The following is an 18,875-nucleotide window of genomic DNA, read 5'->3' on the forward strand; positions in this document are numbered from 1 at the left end:
GGGCTCAGACCTACGGGTACCTGGGTCCCTGGCACCGAGGCTGGGCAGCAGTGAGACTAAGCCTCGCGGGCAGTTAGTTCACCGGGCAACGGGTGTTCCTCAGAGCCTGGTCCATCTGCAGCCCGGGGCGGGGGCGGGGGGGGGGATGCCTGGAGCTTGATCCCAGAGTCTCCACGGCTGATGGACAGGGGCAGAGGGCCTGGCAGGGAGGCCGGGGAACACTCAGGGTGGGCTTGCTGGCTGGAGTTTGGTTTTGGTCAGTTTGAGACCTGAGTGTTCCTTCATGGTGGTAACTCTGTATGTCTTAGAATCCCGGGTCCTTAACTTGACATTTCTTCGGTGACGCTGAATGAGATGGAGGGCCAGCTTGCCGCTGTCAGAATCATTCACTCTGAGGGCAGAGCTGCTGTGTTTTAAAAAGCATGCAGACTGGGTGGCAGTGCGGGCCTCGAGGCCCCTGCTAGCTGACACCCTCCTCCTGCGGTATGTGACACTGTCATGGGCACAGGGGGCTCAGGGGTGGGGGGCCCTGGGGCCACTCCCCCAACACCTCTCTGTTCTGATGTCCCGGGAGGCCTGTGGGGCAGCATTGGGTGGCCCCATGGTTGTCAGGAGAAACCTGGCCTTGTGCTTCAGTGCATGTTGGTGTGTGAAGACAGAGGGGAGTTCAGAGCCTGTGTGCTGCGTCAGGTGCGGTGGCCCCACAGGGGTGTCCCGAGGCACTGGGCCCGGGGTTCCTGCTGTGCCCCACCGTATGGTGGGCCCTCCTATCACTGAGCTGCCTTTCCAGTTCTCCCCTCAGTGGGTCAAGCATCAGGCAGAGCTTTGAGGGGGTCAGTTCTTTATTCAGGTTTATTCCTAAGTGTTCACCTTGGAGGTCATTACTGAGCTGGTTGGGTCCCTGCCCAGTGCTGGGATGATTATTCAGCCTGAAGGACGGCCCTCTGGGCTTTCCTCGAGGGCCTGGGACCTCGGGGCAGTCGGGTGGGAGGGCCCTTGGGGTCCAGAGCCCGTGTAACTCGCACCAGAGGACTTGCCCCATCTGTGCAGACTGGCTTCCCATCCCCGCAACTACGTGGCTGTCCGTGGGCTCCTGGTGCCACCATTCTGTTCCTGGCAGATGCCGTTCCCGAGGGTGGGTGACAGCGGGGACGGAGCTGGGAGGTGGCAGTCAGTGACAGTGGAGGAGGGACACCTCGGTAGTCTGCAGCCAGGGGACGACCCAGACTTCAGAGTAGCAGCTGAGGGTCTGAAAGGAGGGGTGGCCTGAGGGTTCCCTTTCCGGAGGCTGCCCACCCCACCAGGGCACCCCCACCCGCTGCAGAAGTGGGTTCCCAGTGCCACTGCCTCGGGGGGGGGTTATGTACACACACGTGTGCTTATGTGCATGTGTTCACGTGTGCACGTCTGTGTGTGCACCCACAGATAGGCATGTATGTTTTCTTTACTGAAGAGTTCTCCTCCTGCCCTGACTGTATTTTGAAAAACTTCAAATCTACAGGAAAGTTGCAGGAGTAATTCAAGAATACACACTTGGGCTTCCCTGGCAGTCCAGCGGTTAAGAGTCCACTGCCAGCGTGAGGGCACAAGTTCGATCCCTCTTCCGTGAAGATCCCACTTGCTGTTGGGCAACCAAGCCCGTGAACCACAACGAGTGAGCTTGTGCTTCGCAACGAAAGAAGCCTCCGCAGCGAGAAGCCCCTGCACCACGACCAGAAAGTAGCCCACTTCCAGCCACGAAGACCAAGCGCGGCCAAAAAGAGGAAATCAGCACGTCCTCCACACCTCTGTTTATAGATTACCAAGTTCTGCTGCTGGCAGCCCACTCTAGTACTCTTGCCTGGAGAATCCCATGGACAGAGGAGCCTGGCAGGCTTCAGTCCGTGGGGTCACGAAGAGTTGGACATGACTGAGTGACTAACCCTAAGTTCTGCCGCCTCTGCTCTCCCTGAGTGTGTATATATAACTTCTGAATTATGTCAAAGGTGTCTCTGCTCTCCCCGCACCTCCATGCCTGCAGTATGTGCTCCTGGACATGTGCTTCTGGGAGCAAGGAGGGCTTGGCGTTTGGGAAGTCCCAGGGGGCCGCCTCCCACCCTCTGGTGTCGGGGTGGGATCTGGAGCCTCACAGGGAGAGAAGCGCTGAGGGTGAGCTCGAGGCTGTGGAGGCGGTTGGGAGGTGCGAGGGGCGGGAGGCGAGACCCCCTCTTACCCACTGCAGGGTGCGGTTGGTCTGGAAGCTGCAGTCATCCAGGTTTGCGTGCCCGGTCTTTTTGCAGGTGGTTCTGCCGATGTCCATGTCCAGCATGAACTTCAGGCCTTTCACTATCTGAGGGGACAGAGGGTGGGCCTGGGACACTGGGTCCAGGACATGGTGAGAGGGAGTGAGCTGGGGGCCGCCTCCCTCCCTCCAGGCTTGGGCCCGGGTTCCTGCAGGCGGTGGGGAGGAAAGACCCCGATCCCCCGGTCTGGGCCCCTAGAGCCCTGATGCAGCTTTCACCCGCGCAGACTGCCCTCCACGATCCAGACAGCATCCTGCTCTCAGAGTTTGCAATCGCCAAAGAGAATAGAGATAACACAGTCACCTGCCAGTCCTATGCCCAGAGGGTGACCATGAGTGTGTGTCAGCATGCCGGGTGGTGTTGGGCAGCCTGCGTCCTTGGGCCAGTGGATGTGAAGCTTGTGACCAGCTGCCCTGGGCCCGCTTTTAGGGGGTGAGTGACTGGTCCTGTACCCTCGACCTGTGTTCTCAGGAGCCAGGCCTGGCTGCCCCATGGGGTCCCTGTGTGGGGAGCATTAGGCCTCCCATACGGGGTCACTGAGAAGCATGGGGACCTCCCAGGATGTGACGCATGTGGGGACGGGGCACGGTGGCGGCAGCGTGGCCAGAAGTGCTTTGGGGCTGTGGCGGAGCCACCCTCAGGCAGCCCTGAAGGTGGGCAGCAGTGCAGCTTGTGTCCCCACCCCAGGGGCTGCACTGTCCACCCTGGGGAAGCCAGGTCTGCTGAGAGATGGTGCGGGCCTTGGAGCCTGATGCTGGTGGCCCCAGGCTGGTTCTGGGAGGTCAGATCTGGTCAGACCTGGCTGCCCTGCGCGAGCCCAGACCTCACCTGGACAAGGGCTCTGCTAACACGGGACTCCCGGAACAAGAAGGCGTCATTGCTGCAGTTGTTGAAGCTCTCGGCGCTGTGTCGGGCCGCCCTGAGGACATCTGGGTCGTTGGTCTTGATGGTCTTGGGAAATCCTGGTTTCGCATCTGACTTAAGGATCTGGGAGCAAAAGTCTGGACGAGAAACAGAACCAGACGAGAACTTTGCTGAGGGGTGGGGGCTTGGCCCAGGGATCACGCCTCCCACATCTGCTCCCAGTGTGGTCCCCACCCGTCCACCCCCTCATCCGCCCACCTGGCCTGTCCCCCCCGCCCCTGGTCGTGTACCCTCCCGGCCCGTCCACCCCGTGCCTCCTGGTGCATCTCCTGTGTGTCTCCCGTGGCTGCCCTGTCCCCAGCCGAGGGCCAGTGTTGTGGGGGGCAGAGAGATGGGTAAGAAGAGGTCCCGTCCCTGCCCACTTGGCCCTTTTCAGAAGCCAGGTCATCTCTGACAGTCACAGGAACCTGGACAGCCCCCCAGAGCCTCTGTCAGAATGAGCCCTAGTGTGCAGAGAAGTTGCCCCTGGCCTCTGAGGCTGCCCTCTGGCTCTGACCCCTCCGCTTGTCTCCAGGAAGTGGCCAAGGGGGAGGTGCCTGGAGGCTGTCCATCACTCCCAGGACTCTGGACTGAAACCACCAGGCTGCCAGGTCCCCGGGCCACCCGTGTGCTGCTCCTCTGGAAGTTCAGGAAGCAGGTGGATGGCAGAAATTGTAGTTGGTGGTTCAGGGCTGACTTGATTTCAACCATTTCTCAGTTTTGCTGCAGTGGTCACAGACTACTTGTGCATTAAAATCAAAATTGTGGGGGAGGGAGAACGGGAGGAGGGTTTGGGTGGTAGATTACTTCTCTTTACTAGGAATTCCCCCGATTTTCCTGAAGTCATGTGTCCGAGGTGACCCAGAGCTGACCCATCCCCCAGTGACCGCTCAGCTGTGGTTTTCCTCTGAGTTGCGTGGAGTATGGGGTCCCCGTTTCATGCACAGCCCGAGTTAGGGCTCAGCTGCGTTCTGGCCAGTGTGGATGGTCTGTTGGCCTGTGCTGCCTGGAGGGTTACTCTGCCTCCCTTGGCCGTGACCTTGGGGAGCATCTTTTGGAGGATTCAGTGGGGCTGTGGTCAGCACAAGGTGGTCAGGCTGGAGCCACAGACGTGTGGACGAGCTTCCAGGTGTAGAGTGTGGAGAGAAGGGGTCAGTGCTGCCCGGGTCCCTCCTCACGGGAGACTGCAGACTTGGGGTGCTGGGTGTGGGCCCCACTATCAGAGGATACAGAGCTCCCTGGTTGTGAAGAAATCTTGACTCCTGGGAGGAAAACTGCTGTGAGGTCAGCAGCGCGTGGGGGCTTCATTCCTCAGGGGCCAGACTGGGGGACAGAGACCCCCCAGTCATGAGGCTGATGGGCCGAGAGGACCTTCAACTTGAGCTGGGGGTGGGTGGGGGTTAGGCCCAGTGGGCTGGTTGGGCTGGGGCCCAGGAACCTGGCAGGATGGCTTGTGTGGGTCTCTGTGCCCAGGGGCCCGGGCTGGGGTCAGTCAGAGATGCTGGAACCTTTCCTGGGGCTGCCTTGTCCATGGGTCCTAGCAGAGGCTGGGACATGGCGGACGCCCAGCTCAGCTTGGCAGGGTGGTCTTGCTGGGGTGTCAGTGATCCCATAGCTTAGATTGAGGCTCCCAGAGGAGGCTGGTTCCACCGTCGTCTGAGGTCTTCACAAAGCCCTTAGAACTGGGCGTCTGATGTGGCAGCGGGTACAGAGACCCCCACCAGGAGTGAGAACCAGGCTGGCTGGGCCGGCCACATCAGCCCAGCTGCAGGGTTTCCTTTCTGTGTGCGTGGAGCATGGAGGGGGCACTGGCTGTGGGCAGAGAAGGCGTGGGCCCCATCTGGGTCTGGGTAGGGTCTCCATAGGCCCCCTGACCCTACGTGTGACCCGCTGGTGCCTGTGACAGCCTCTTTGTCAGGGGGACTGGCACTGGCTGCCCGAGTGGGACCCCTCCTGGAAGGTGGGCCCAGCTGGGTCCCTGGTCCAGACGGAGCTCTGGATGGCTCTGCGAGGGCCGCTCAGCTAGGGGCCTGCTCCACTCTGGTGAGAACCTCCCAGCACCAAATGCTGTCACTGGTCCCCCACAAAGCTCTGTCCCCAGTGTCTCTGAGACTCTCCTTTGCGGTGACCCGGCCCTCATGTGATGTCCCACAGACGCCGGCCGTGGCTGAAGTCTCTGGACATGGCAGCTGTGTTGGTTGGCTGTCTGGGCCCTGAGCCCGTGGCTCTGACTCTGGTGCTGGAGAGCTCCTGGCCTGCTATTGATGCCGGGAAGTCCAGTGTGGTTTTCTTTTGGGAGAACAGCTTGATTCCTGCTCATCAGCATAGTCTATAAACAGCAGGAGCACCTGGTGGACAGCCCAGTCTCCTGTGTGTTTATCCATGGCTGTCGATTTTTCCTTTGTACAAATTACATATATTGCCTTTTCTGATTATAAGCTTACCTATCTGGTAGGAAACTTGAAAAATATAGAAAAGTATAACAAAAACGTTAGAGCTCACTCTCAGTGTTGCAAAGATAATCACTGTCGCCTGTTTTTTAAATAAAATGTATTAGATTTCATTTCACTTGAACTTAACATGAGTGTTTTAATAACGAAGTGAAACTAGGCGAGGCCAGACCTCCTATGAACGTCCCTCCCAAACGTGTGACGTCAGTTCCTAAGTGATTTTGGTAAAATTACAGAGGTTATGAGAATCATTGAACTTGGTTTATTTTTAACTACATTTCCTAAAGTATAGGCTTCAGTTCACCAAGGCCTTGTCAGCAGAGCTATCAAAGCAAACGATAGAACCTCATTTTTAGTTTGAAAAAGTTGAAAAGTCAAACCTATTTTCAGAATGGTTCTTCAAGACATCAACAGGGAAAAGTTGTGGGCAGAATAAGCCCAAGGTTGGGGGGGCTCTTCTTTCAGAAGAGAGGCAGCTGGGTGGGGGCCAGGTCCCAGCCAGGTATCCCGGCCCCCCACCCCCGCCGAAAGGGTCCTGGGGGCTGTCTTCCTCGCACCTCTACCCCATCTACAGGGAGAAAAGAGGCCTCCAAGGAGTGCAGGGCAGGTTTAACTCCAGGTTCTGAAGCCATGCTGTTTTTCTCTCAAGAGGTGTTTCTGGAGGGGTGCTGGGAGTGATGCCGGGGGCTGGGGGGGCACACAGTCCAGAAGGTGGGGGACAGTGATGGTGACAGTGACCTGGCAGAAGGGGCTTCAGGAGGGAGCCAGGTGGGGACCAGTTAGAGGGCTGGGAGGTGCGTGGGGCTGGGGGGTGGAGGGTGGGAAAGGAGAGCAGAGAGAGCCCTGAGCTAGAAGCTGGGTGTGGGGTCTGGAGCGGGACTGTGACTCACCCTGGTGGCAGGTGGTGGCCTGGTGACATGGGCTGAGAGGACCACCAGGAAGCGAGGTTGTGAGGAGGAACAAAGGCTCTGCCTCCCACACCCAGGGGCGGTGTGGATGGAAGTGAGGTCTCCGGATGAGGTGGGGCAATGGGGGCTGCAGCCCTGAGGGGCACAGGGGAGACAGAGGTGGGCAGATTCCTGAGGGGGGTGGCTGAGTCAGGAAGGAGAGAGGAAGCTCCCTCAAGACTCTGGAAGAAATAGGCGGCAGGAGATTTGGCAAAGAAGACATGGAGGGGCCAGAGACTTGGGAAGGTTAGGGGGATGGCGGCAGGTGGCAGGCACCAAGTGGCGGGGGGTGGGTTCTGGCTGCCCCCAGGGACACAATTGTCATGACACCTGGATGAGCCCCTGGGCAGGAGCGCAAAGGCCTGGAGGGGAGGACGGCAGAGGCCCAGCCTTCCCGCGGCCAGAGCAGACGCCCCCGGTGGAGACGGGGTGTCGTCTCAGACCAGGGTAACAGAACTGGGCCCGGACAGGTCATGGGCAGGAACTTGTGCAGGGCCAGCTCTTGGCAGACCCTGCCCGCTCACCCTGACGTCACCAAGGCTGCTCCCACTGACCTCCGGGCGGCTTGGACCAGGCCGCCCCGGTGGACTCCCTGGCCACTCCCTTCTGTGAAGTCACCCCAGGCCCCTTCACCCCTGGATTCAAGGGAATCGAGGACTCTCTCCTCTCCTGGTGATCAGAGTGGGAAGCAAAGCATCAAGGAACCGTTCTGATGTTTCTGGCTGAAAAGTTAACTTTCCATCAGAATCCTAAGTGAATCCTCCTCCAGCTCCTGTCCTCCCTGCCGGACAACCCCTTCTTCAGAACCAACGCCAGCCCCCTCCGTGCTGTTGGTGGCCAGGCCCTGTGCTTGCCCTCACGGGGTGGGGCACTCCACTCCCACCAGGAGTGTGTGGGCGCTTCACAGACGTCTAGGGGTCAGGGCAGGTCCACTGCTGACCAGGTGGACCTGAGCTCGGGATGCTGTCCGCAGCAACAGTTAACTGTTTCCATGCAGGTTACAGAGGACGGGGTCTGCCCTCGAATCACCACCAAACGTTCAGAAAGCGTCCCGGGAGAGGACAGCAACTTCCTGACAAGGACCGGCTGTAAAATGAATCAGTAGCAAATGTTTTGCGTAAACAAATGTCCCTTAACTTGCTTTCTTAAAAATGAAGACACGTGGGAGGCACTGAAGCCTGGGATGCTGGCTGTGGTCCACGCACTGAAGCTGGGGAGGGGGCCGGGCCCGGCCTTGCAGTCCCTCCCCGTGGGTGGATGAGCGTCCCTGCGGGGAGGGGAGTTTCCTGGTGTAGAAGGGCAAGGGGGCTCCTGGGCGGCCCGAGGCTCCCCACCCCTTCCTGTTTCAGGAATGTTCTTCTAGGTGTGCCTGGGAGGCGGGGGGAACCCGAGAAGAGAACCAGGGTGCCCACGAGTGGAACGCTCTGACGTCTCTGCTGAAGGCCCACCCCCCACCCCGTGTCCTTGGGGGTTTCCTCCCAGCGGTTGCTTCCCTGCCAGCTTCATGGGGCCCTTGTCGTGGGCAGGGCCTGGGGCTCACACGGGGGGTGCTGGGAGGGGTCGTGCCCAGGAACTGGGGTGCTGGTGTCCATGGTCTGCCTGGAGATTCACCCTGAGCCATGCCCCCTCACGTGATATCACATCTCAGTGAGCCAGTGGTTGCCCTTAATTCTGTGGGGCCACACCCACCGGCCGTGCTCTGGGGGCTCTGAAGGATGAGTCGCCCTTCGTTCAGGGGGCGTATGTGTCCCCCGGCACAGACAGGATGCTAATTAGTCCCAGCCTTAACCCATCGGGACCCGCCCAGAGTGAATCCCAGCTCTGTCTCTTAAAGGCTGTGTAGTCCGGGGGAAATTGCTTGACCTCTCTGAGCCTCTCTTGATGGCACCTACTTCTGAGGGTTGTGGTGAAAGTACAGGAGACCGTCCCTGGGAAGGTCTTGTCGCTAACGGGCGTGTAATTGTGTCGCGACTGTCAGATATCAAATATGCAAAATGGCTGCAGTGGGGGTAAAGGGTGTCCCAGCTGGAAAACAGAGATCTCAGAATGCAGAGGGTGGGTCAGGGGCCCCCTTGCCGAGATGTGGCATTCCCCTGCCCCCCGGGATGCAGCCTAGCCTGGGCCTCCCTTGTGGAGGGTGGTCTCTGGGTGTGCCCAGGTCCTGTCACTGGTGGCCGATGGGCTGGACCCCAGGCCCTGCCCAGGTGGCCTGTGGTGGGAAGCTGGGCCCCTGGGAGCCTGACTAGGGGGGCTTCCCAGGAGAGATGAGAGTCAGCTTGAGAGGGAAGGGCTTTCCATTCTCAACCGAAGGTAGAACAGCTGAAGAAATCAGAGCAGTGGTTTCCTAGGTTCTAAAGGGCTCAGGTTAGCACAGTTCAGCACCAGGGGTGGGAAGAAGTCAGGTGCCCAGGGTGTGACACTGGGGGCCCCGGTCCCCCCGCTGTGAAAGGCTCTGGAATCTGTTCTTGGAGGAGGGCTGTGGTGAGAGCAGACTTGGGGCCGGGGCTGAACTGTCTCTGCTGGACCACCAGCCAGGGGCCTCCAAGCCCCTCACTGGGCCTGGCCTCTGTCACAGCAGAGAGAGTCTGTGTGGCATGGGGGTTACGGCCAGCAGAGGTTCAGGACCTGGGGTTTGGGCGGGCGACTGCCCAGCGCCCCAGACCCAGGGGGACTGCCTTCCTTGGGCCACAGCAGCCAGGCTCCTCCTGGGCCTCAGGCGGTGAGGTGATTTGCCCATTTCATGGATGGTGAGACTGAGGCTCAGAGAGGCTCAAGCTCCCAAGGCCTCTGCATGTGAGTTGGACCCTGGGCCCTCCTTCATCTTGGGCTGCAGGGTTGTGAGCCAAGCTGACAGGGGAGGGCCCGGCCAGCCAGAGGGGAGGAGGGGGGCGGTAGGGACAGGCCTCTCCTGCTGGGTTGGAGATGGCTGGGTCCAGGGCCAAACCCTGGCAGAGGACAGGCAGTCCCACCAAGGGAAGAGGCCCGTGCCCAGAGCCTCTGGGCCAGGATTCGCCTCGCCATCCCCTTGTTAGGGGAGGAAGGGAGGCAGCAGAAGAAGCTTAGGGCAGGGGAGGGCAGGAACGCCTACTCCAGTGCTGTGGAGACGTGGGCCCCTCACTCAGGCTTTCCCTTCGGACGGGCACTTGGGCATCCCAGGCAGACAGACGGCCCAGAAGAGGCCCCGTGGGGTTCACAGTGTGAGCTAAGACTGTGGCCCAGGGGAGGGGACCAAGGCAGGGTGTCTGGTCCCTGTTATCCCTGAGATGGGCCAGAGCCCCAGGCAGTGTCTCCCACTCCCTAGGCTATGACCCCTCCAGGGACTGAGAGGATCAGACTGTCTCCTTGTCACCTGCCCGGGCATCTCCACCTGGTCACCTGTGGCCATGCTTCAGCCCCCTTTGAAGACAGAGGAAGGCAGAGACCAGTTGCTGCCTGGGCACTGCCCCCACCCCTCACACTACCGCTGGTCCGGTTTCATTTCAGCTCCGGCCAACAGCTTCCTTGTGCACGTGGTGACAGGTGCTCAGGGGCTGTGTGACTGGGCAAGTCACCTACCCTCTCTGGGCCTCGTTTCCTGGCGGCTCCCCTCGCCTTCCCCTAGTGGTGGCCTGGCCGGAAGAATAAAGGTTCCCCCAGACAAGTCACAGGGGCGCAGTGGAGGCCGGAAGGATGCGCTCTCAGAAATGGCCTGACCCTGCGAGCTGTCCCCATGGAAGGGCCCTGGGGGGGGCCTCCTCTGGGCACACACAGACACCAGGAGTGGCGGGGAACAGAAGGCACTTCCCTGGCCCCCAGAACCCCCAGTATCCCCAAAGCCTGCTCCCCACAAAGGCAGCCACTGTGAGATCCCCTGGAACGTGCCTTGGTGACAACATGTGAGCAGCAAGTTCACAGCACCCAGGCAGTGAGGAGATCCCCTCTTACCTGGTGAAGACTTCCCCAAGACACCCAGGACCAGGCCACAGACGGCCAGCAGCGCCCCGGCGGGATGCATGGCTGTGTTCAGACTGTGCTGGGCAGGGGTGCCTCCCCGAGGTGGTGGGGGAGCCCCGCCCAGTGAACCGCCTGTCTGGGGTGGGCTGGTGGTTTCTTGCTCTTCACCTCCACATCTCTCAGCTACAAACTCAACCACTTCCTTTCTAAGAATTTCCAAACAACGATCATTTGCAGAGGGAGGAGGGAGAAGTAAGAGCGGCTAGCAAAACCTCTGTGATTTTCTGCCCTGGAAACATGTGGAAGAGATGTCCAGAGAAAAACGAGCAGGAATTTTCAGAACAGATGCTCGGGGTTTCTCCTTCAAAGGCCCAGATTCTGGGATCCGAGTGGCCCCCTGCAGGAGACCGTCCTCCTGGCATGAACAGGCCAGTCTCCCTGGGAAGTGGCCAGAAACCAGGGTGCAGATTGCAGTTCAGAGGAGCCAGGTGAGGAGCAGGTTTGCTGATGAGTGTCTGATCCTCCAACCTTTGGCTCAGAGCTGGCAAAGGAGAGGAAGGAACAGGGCCTGGCCCGGTGGTCCTGGTCCCCTGCCCGAGCGCCCTCTACAAGCCCAACCCCCGGTTAGGAGAGGGGGCTCTGGAACCATGTGGCCTGTGGCTTAGCCCCTGAACACCTGGGTGACCTGGGGCGAGGGTCTCCAAGCCTAAGTTCCTCAATTAGTTTGTGCTGAGGATTTGCAGACATTGTGAATGTAACAGCCCTTGCTACAGCCTGTTAGTTAGTTAGTGTGAGTCTCAGTCGCGTCTGACTCTGCGACCCCATGGACTGTCGCCCACCAGGCTCCTCTGTCCATGGGATTCTCCAGGCAAGAATACAGGAGTGGATTACCTTCTCCAGGGGAATCTTCCCGAACCTGGATCTCCTGCATGGCAGGCAGATTCTTTACTGTCTGAGCCACCAACTACCTGCGGCTTCCACCAGGTGCGGCAGGGAGCTGGGCTGTCCTGTGCTCATGGCCTTGACCCTGCGGTAACTCAGGGGCCTGTGGTCACTGCTGCCGGTCCTCAGGACCAGGGGTCATTCCCACTTTCAGAAGCTCTGGGGTAGGGGGGCTCAGAGTGGCTATGGGACCTGCCTACGGCCCATCTCTGGCCTTGGCCCTGTCGTCTGTGAATGTGGGTGATGGTCCACCTCACCGCCCAGGCCTTAGGGTTAGCAGAGGCCCGGAGATGAGGAAGGAGTGTGTTACGGGCCCTGGGGAAGTGTGTGTGTGTGTGTGTGTATGTGTGTGCACCCTGGGGAAGTGTGTGTGTGTACTGTGTTACATGTGTCCTGTGTATGCATGTACACCCCAGGGAAGTGTGTGTGTGTATACTATGTATGCATGTGTACCCTGGGGAAGTGTGTGTGTGTACTATGTTACATGTGTCTTCTGTATGCATGTACACCCCAGGGAAGTGTGTGTGTGTGTTACATGTATGCATGTACATCCCGGGGAAGTGTTTGTGTGGTGTGTGTGTACTGTGTTACATGTGTCCTGTGTATGCATGTGCACCCTGGGGAAGTGTGTGCGTGTGTACTGTTACATGTGTCCTGTGTTACATGTGTCCTGTGTATGCATGTACATCCTGGCGAAGTGTGTGTATGTGTACTGTGTTACATGTGTCCTGTGGATGCGTGTGCACCCCAGGGAAGTGTGTGTGTATTGTGTATGCATGTGCACCCTGGGGAAGTGTGTATGTGTGTACTATTACATGTATCCTGTGTTACATGTGTCCTGTGTATGCATGTACATCCTGGGGAAGTGTGTGTGTGTGTCCTGTGTTACATGTGTCCTGTGTATGCATGTACACCCCAGGGAAGTGCGTGTGTGTATACTATGTATGCGTGTGTACCCTGGGGAAGTGTGTGTGTATACTATGTTACATGTGTCCTCTGTATGCATGTACACCCCAGGGAAGTGTGTGTGTGTGTTACATGTATGCATGTACATCCCGGGGAAGTGTTTGTGTGGTGTGTGTGTACTGTGTTACATGTGTCCTGTGTATGCATGTGCACCCTGGGGAAGTGTGTGTGTGTGTCCTGTGTATGCATGTGCACCCTGGGGAAGTGTGTGTGTGTGTCCTGTGTATGCATGTGCACCCTGGGGAAGTGTGTGCATGTGTACATTACATGTGTCCTGTGTTATATGTGTCCTGTGTATGCATGTGCACCCCAGGGAAGTGTGTGTGTGTGTATACTGTGTATGCACATTCAGCAGTCTTTGTTTCAGTCTTGACATGTGCCTGAACGTGAACATGTGTCTGAATGTGAACCCATGTGTAAGCATGTGTTTCTGAGTGTGAATGAAAGGTGTGTAGGTGCTTATGAGCAGATGTGTGTAAATTTGTGTGAGTGTTTTGTATGTATGTTGTGATGTTGGTTTTACGCGTCAACTTAACTGGGCCACTGAGGGCCCAGACACTTGGTCAAGCATGGTCCCCTGTGCGTTCATAAGCAATGTTTCTAGAAGGGATCGGCGTTGGAGCCAGTAAACTGACTAAGGCACCCAGCCCTCCTGTGCGGTGGGCCTTGTCCAATCAGTTGGAGGCCTGAATACAACAAAGGCTGAGGAATAGGAGTCCTCCCTGCCTGCCTGTCTTCCAGCTGGGTCATCTGTCTTCTCCAGCCTTCAGACTTGGACTGGGACTGTCCTGGGTCCAGACTTCTCAGCCTCTTTGATCCCACAAGCTAATTCCTTGTGCTAAATCCCTCTTTACTGCCTCTGTCTCTCTGGAGAACCTGACTGATACCCTTGGGCAGGGTATGTGTATCTGTGTGAGAGTGTATTCAGCTTGCGAGTCTGCCTGTTCACTTGTGTGTGTCTATGTATGTGTGTGTACTGTATGAGAGTGTATACAGCTTGCGAGTCTGCCTGTTCGTGTGTGTGTGTGTGTCTGTGCATATGTGTGATTGTGTGTAGCTGTGTACATGCACTCTTTCTGCCCCACCCGTGGCCTGGCGGTCTTGGACTCTGCACTGAGCCCCACTCATTCATTCAAGGGTCCGTTCATCACTCACCTCCTGCCACTTCTTCCTGCATGAAGCATGGTGTGTGGTCCCCTGCCTGGTGTGGTCAGGACTCCCTGGGCCCTGGATGTAAGTGCAGCTTCTCGGGCTCTACTCCTGATCGGGCTCTGTGAGGGGGACCCAGGAATGTTCTACAAACCCTCCACGAGAACTTTGGTCTCCAAGTCAAGCTTTCTGGCCTGGAGGGTCACTGGCATGCATGGTGTCCTTCTGACTTCCACACCGTGCTCGTTGCTGATTGGTTGGAGCCATCCAGTTCTCACACTGTCCTCCTGGGCAGCCCAGCCACATGGCCATGGAGTGAATGGGATACTGGAGCCGTCCTGCGGCTCTCGGGTCCTGAGCTTTCTGCCGGGTGCTGCCCATCTCGGCCACGGCTGGGCTCAGGGAGCCGGGGCTCTGCCTGCAGTGCTGCTGCATTAGTTCTGGTGACGGCGGTGGTGATGACTGGAGGGTGTGTTCCAGCACTGGCTCTGTGCCCAGCCATTTTCTAAGCTCCATTTTTCAAATCCCCACACTGTTTAACAGGGAAACTGAGACACAAGGGTTGAGGAGTTACAGGACATTCTGAAGAGCTGGGGCCCAGGCAAGCAGTGTGGTCCTAGCCGCTGTCCTGCACCCCCACACCCAACCTTGCCCAGGGGCCCAAGCCTGAAGTGCTGGCAAGCCTACAGACGTCAGCTTGGCCATGGGGGTCCCTGATGGTGGCCCGAGGGGGCTGACATCTGTCCAGCACGACTGTTAGCAAAAGCATTACAAGACCCTGCAGAACAGGGAGTGTGGGAGCCTTGGGAGTGGTCTGTGTGTGTGTGTGTGTATGTGACTTTTGTGCACCCAAACAATGTACAGAAGAAACACAAAAACATGTTGCCCCTGGAGAAGATTATCCAATGGGCTTCTGACCCCTTATGTCTGCCTGTACTTTATTTTCTAAAGTCCACAGTAGCTGTCTGAATGGAGAAGCAGAAGGGTGCTTTTTGGTCCAAAAGGAGCTGCTGGTATGAGTGGGGGGCGAGCAGACTTTGTCCACATGGTGGTGCTGTGACCCAAGAAACAAGCAGGTCTAGCCTGGCATTTCCCAGGCTCGGGGCTGGGGGCTGGGGACTTCCTCTTCTGCTCTGGGATCCCCCTGCTCCTGTCCTCACATCTGCACTGTTTTGGTGATGGATTTCAGTAGACCTCGGCTCTCTCTGGGGAAACGCAGTTCTCAGCAGGGAGGACCCTGCAGGTCTTTGGCCTGGGGGCTCTTCACCCTCCCCAGGCCGGGCCTCATCCTGGGGGATTTTGGTGCTCTTGGGGGTGGGGTTCCCACACCCAGTGCCACCCACAACCCTCCATAAGGCCACGCTTCTGCACGTGCGGGCTGCATGGCTGGGCAGAGCTGCTCCACTAGCTCTGGGATGTCCCTGGGGAGATCCTCAGTGGGTGTCTGGATTCACCTAAGATGCTGAAGCCCCATCTGGACAGATCTCTGCAGGGCTGTTGGCTTTGTGGCTTCTGGAGTGGCAGGCAGAAACTTCATTGCCTTTTATGAACTAGCCTTTGAAGTCACACGGGGATACTTCTGTCACAACCACAGACCCGTGCTGTGCTTATCGCTTAGTTGTGTCTGACTGTTTGCCACCCCATGGACTATACAGTCCATGGGATTCTCCAGGCTGGAATACTGGAGTGGGTTGCCGTGTCCTCCTCCAGGGGATCTTCCCAACCCAGGGATCAAACCCAGGTCTCCCACATTGTAGGCAGATTCTTTACTGTCTGAGCCACCAGGGAAGCCCAAGAATCCTGGAGTGGGTGGCCTATCCCTTCTCCAGAGGATCTTCCCGACCCAGAAATTGAACTGGGATTTCCTGCCTTTCAGGCAGATTCTTTACCAGCTGAGCTACCAGGGAAGCAGACCGACTTAGACTCAAAGGACAGGAAGCAAAGCTGGCCCCATCTCTCAGGGACAGTGTCACCGTAAGAAGGGCATGGGGGAGGGGACATGTCTGCCTTGGGTGGGTCCAGAGAGAATCAAAGGCTAAACCTCTTTGGAAGGGACCCTACCTCCCTGACTTTACCACCCACTGCAGGTAAGCCTGCAGGTGAACCTTTACCACACCTGTTGCTGTCTGCATGGTCAGGACAGGGCAGTGGGCCATTGGGCCCCACAGCCCAGGGGTTCTGTTTAGGAGGGGCTCACACCAGCTCTTGAAGTGGGCTCTGATCGGCCCGTGTCAGCTCAGTGGGTTAACAGGTGGACAAATGACCAAAGGACTAATGTCTGTGGTAGGGAGGAGGAAAATGTGTCTTGCTTCACGATCCTGTTCCCCCCTCTTTCTTCCTGTACATCAGTTAAGCAGCACATAGCCCCCCAGGGCTGCTGGTAGCCTACTTGGTATAGGAGGACAGCCTGGCTGAGGAGGAAGCTCTAAAGGGAGAATTTTAGAGACTCAGCCATAACAAACTGCTGGATCAAACCCACCCTGAAGCTCATATGCTGCCAGATTTTCCAGTTATGACCACAGGCACAGTGGGACTTGGCTCCTGGACACTGCACACAACTTGTCTTACTTGTGGCAGTGCTGTGACTTCTGTCCAGAGGTCACCTAAAGGCCTGGCTTGGCTTCTGACACCCATTCCCTAAGGTTGCCAGTTAAAATACAGGGCACCCCATAAACTTGAATTTTAGAGAAACTAAAGTAATATTTTAGTATAAGTACAGTATAATATAACATAAGTAGGCTTCCCAGGGGGCTCAGTGGGTAAAGAACCTGCCTGCCAATGCAGGAGACACAGGAGACACAGGTTCAATCCCCGGGTCGGGAAGATCCCCTGGAGGAGGAAATGGCAACCCATTCCAGTATTCTTGCCTGGGAAATCCCATGGACAGAGGAGCCTAGTGGGATACAGTCCATGGGTTTGCAAGAATTGGACATGACTGAGCACACACACATATATTCTAAGTATTTCATGAGGTATAATTACACAATAAAATCATTCACTGTCTAAAAGTCAAATTCTGTGTATTTTTAGGTGCTAACCTTGGCAGCCCTTCATTCACTTGGCCTGGTTGCCTGGTGACCTGGGCAGAAGGACAGACTTGCCAGCTCTTTACACGCGATTCTTCTGGGTGGAATATGGGGCTCTCAACTCAGGGCCCTGGTGGGTTGTTGAGGTCCATTAATGGACCGGAACTTGGTTGTCCGGAGTCGACGATAAAAAAGTAAAGGAGAGAAAGAGGCTGATATTCCTTGGTTTACACAGAAAGCCAATAAAGCCCCTGCACGGGGCTTGCTTTGTTCATGGAGGCCTCAGGCACCCTCTCGATGGGGTGAAGGTGCAGAGCGCCTTCTCGAGAGGGTCTTAGAAGCCCAGGCAGGAAAGTGAACTCAGAGAGCCTCTGCGCTCCAGGGGATCAGCCTGAAAGAGAGAGAGAGAGAGAGAGAGAGAGAGAGAGAGAAAGACACGGGGACCAGAACTCTGATGGAGCAAAAGTGTTTTAATCAACATGGTGTGGGCATATATACTGTCTTACAAAGTACTTATTCTAAGCAAAGATAAAGATTAAAATTCCAGACTTACAAAACATAGGCAATCCATATTAAAGAGAGAGATTTGTAAACAATCACTTTTACCGTATGGTTCACAAGAAGGAAGAGGGTACTTATCACCATATAGAAACACTAATGAAGAAAATGGCTGGATTCCTCAGTCTCGGGAGAGGCTTGCCTCTCCTCTTAATTCCTGAATATTCAGGAATTAATAAGGAGCAGAGAATTCCTGACAGATCCAAAACAGCACACAGGAAGCCTCCTGTTAAATGCTTCCTGACAGTGGGTCAGCCTGGTCAGCCTACCACACCAGCCGCGCAGGGGCCTGGTTTGGAGCAGCACCTGCTATGACTGGACGGGATCCTGCTGTTGCTTTCGCCCTTACGCTTTGCGGGTCGAAAGCTGGAAGAAAGTGGAACGTGTCCCTAGCTGGGCCCCACTTCTGGTCGTCTGCCGCCAGCATCCCCCTGCCAACCTGAAACCTTCCATGTTCCCCACCCTGGCCTGCATGCCTGTCCCTACCACATGCGAGTGAGCGAGTTCCCTGGTTGTCACACACTCTGAATAAGGGAGGTGGTTTTGCTTGCTCTTGTCTGGGTGGTCCTTGTTTATTTTCTCACCAGGAGTTGTGGGTGGGGATCGGACTGGGGACATGGCCTATGCAGACAAGTTAAAGCATAGGTTCTTGCTGGGCAGATGTACCAGACACTCCGCTCAGGCAGACACAACGCCCATCCCACCACTGGGTTTGCCTTCCTCCCTGTGTCCCTCCTCCTCATATTTCAGGATGATCACAGATTGGAATGGTTGAAGGTGGCCTCTCTGCCTCAGTGCCCCCACTTTGTGTCTGATGACCTATTTATTACCATTAATATGGCACCAGGTGGGGCCTCCCCCATGGCTCAGTGGTAAAGAATCTGCCTGCAATGCAGAAGCTGCTGGAGACGTCAGTTCGATTCTTGGGTCAGGAAGATCCCTTGGAGGAGGGCATGGCAACCCACTCCAGGATTCTTGCCTGGAGTATCCCATGGACAGAGGAGACTTGTGGGCCACAGTCCATGGGTTTCTAAAGAGTCGGACATGACTGAAGTGATTAACACACACACACACGTGCAGGCACCAAGTATACCTTTACTTGTGCGTCTGTAACTCTTGGGCCTCATTTGCTTGACTCCACAGTGTTACGGATAACACACTTCACTGACTTTCCTTCTGCCGTTAGTTTCCACAGCCCTTGTGTAAAATTCCACATAGCAATTTCCTGACCCCAAGTTGTATTGTGAGCTAGGGTTGGTTTCGCAACCTCCCTTAACTTTGTTGGACTAGCCCAGCCCAGGGCTGGCTGGATTTAATGTGTCATGTGGGTGGTGGGTGCAGCTGTCACAGAACCACAAATCCAGGGTCAAAGGGATGGTCATGAAACTCAGTTCTCACTTGATTTCTTCTGCACCATTTTAGTAGAAAAATGTTCAAGCTTTTTCAGAAAAACTGAATGAATTGTTCTGTGGATACTCACGTGCCATCCCCTAGATACCACAGTTAACTTCTTCTATACTGGCTTTGATAGAGAAAGAGAAAAGGCACAAACTGGATGATTAAATAGTTAATCCCACTAGGGAATTGTAAGTAGAAAGCCTATGGGAGACCCCTGTAAGTTAATGATTATTTAAGAAAGCAGGTTGCGTCTCAACAAAACCATACAACGGAAGCACAAGGCATGCCCCCAAACAATAAAACAATGGTGGCTTGCGTCCC

General features: G+C 56.6%; 1 protein-coding gene and 1 long non-coding RNA gene across 3 annotated transcripts; one reads left to right on the plus strand and one right to left on the minus strand.

The window, feature by feature from the left end:
* Nucleotides 1-276: 276 nt before the first annotated feature.
* LOC147360834 (uncharacterized) lies at nt 277-1,984 on the plus strand. Its single transcript, XR_015138750.1, has 2 exons — nt 277-483; nt 1,502-1,984. It is a non-coding gene; the product is annotated as an uncharacterized LOC147360834 (long non-coding RNA).
* Nucleotides 825-10,702, minus strand: CST7 (cystatin F). Of its 2 annotated transcripts, XM_086331187.1 has the most exons (4): nt 10,507-10,702; nt 3,111-3,283; nt 2,213-2,329; nt 825-1,249 (listed from the first exon to the last, which is right to left on the minus strand). In XM_086331187.1, the coding sequence occupies exons 1-4, from the start codon at nt 10,574-10,576 to the stop codon at nt 1,172-1,174; spliced, it is 438 nt and encodes a 145-aa protein (XP_086187313.1). In that variant the 5' UTR covers nt 10,577-10,702; the 3' UTR covers nt 825-1,171. The 2 variants fall into 2 exon arrangements, with proteins under 2 accessions (XP_086187313.1, XP_086187312.1); XM_086331186.1 differs by lacking the exon at nt 825-1,249 and having other exon boundaries at nt 1,978-2,329; nt 10,507-10,644.
* Nucleotides 10,703-18,875: the final 8,173 nt, after the last annotated feature.

Source organism: Bos grunniens, chromosome 13 (assembly GCF_055505025.1).
Source record: "Bos grunniens cultivar Pamir isolate PY7600 chromosome 13, Bosgru_T2T1.0, whole genome shotgun sequence".
In the NCBI taxonomy this organism is placed as follows: Eukaryota; Metazoa; Chordata; class Mammalia; order Artiodactyla; family Bovidae; genus Bos; species Bos grunniens.

Bases quoted from the DNA above. Each gene is read 5' to 3' on its own strand.
- CST7 (XM_086331186.1), bottom strand. From the start codon at position 10,576: ATGCATCCCGCCGGGGCGCTGCTGGCCGTCTGTGGCCTGGTCCTGGGT. The intron at 3,284-10,506 runs GTAAGAGGGGAT...TTTCTCGTCCAG, and splicing joins CTTGGGGAAGTCTTCACCAG to ACTTTTGCTCCCAGATCCTT. The intron at 2,330-3,110 runs GTGAGGTCTGGG...CTGTCCCCTCAG, and splicing joins TTAGCAGAGCCCTTGTCCAG to ATAGTGAAAGGCCTGAAGTT.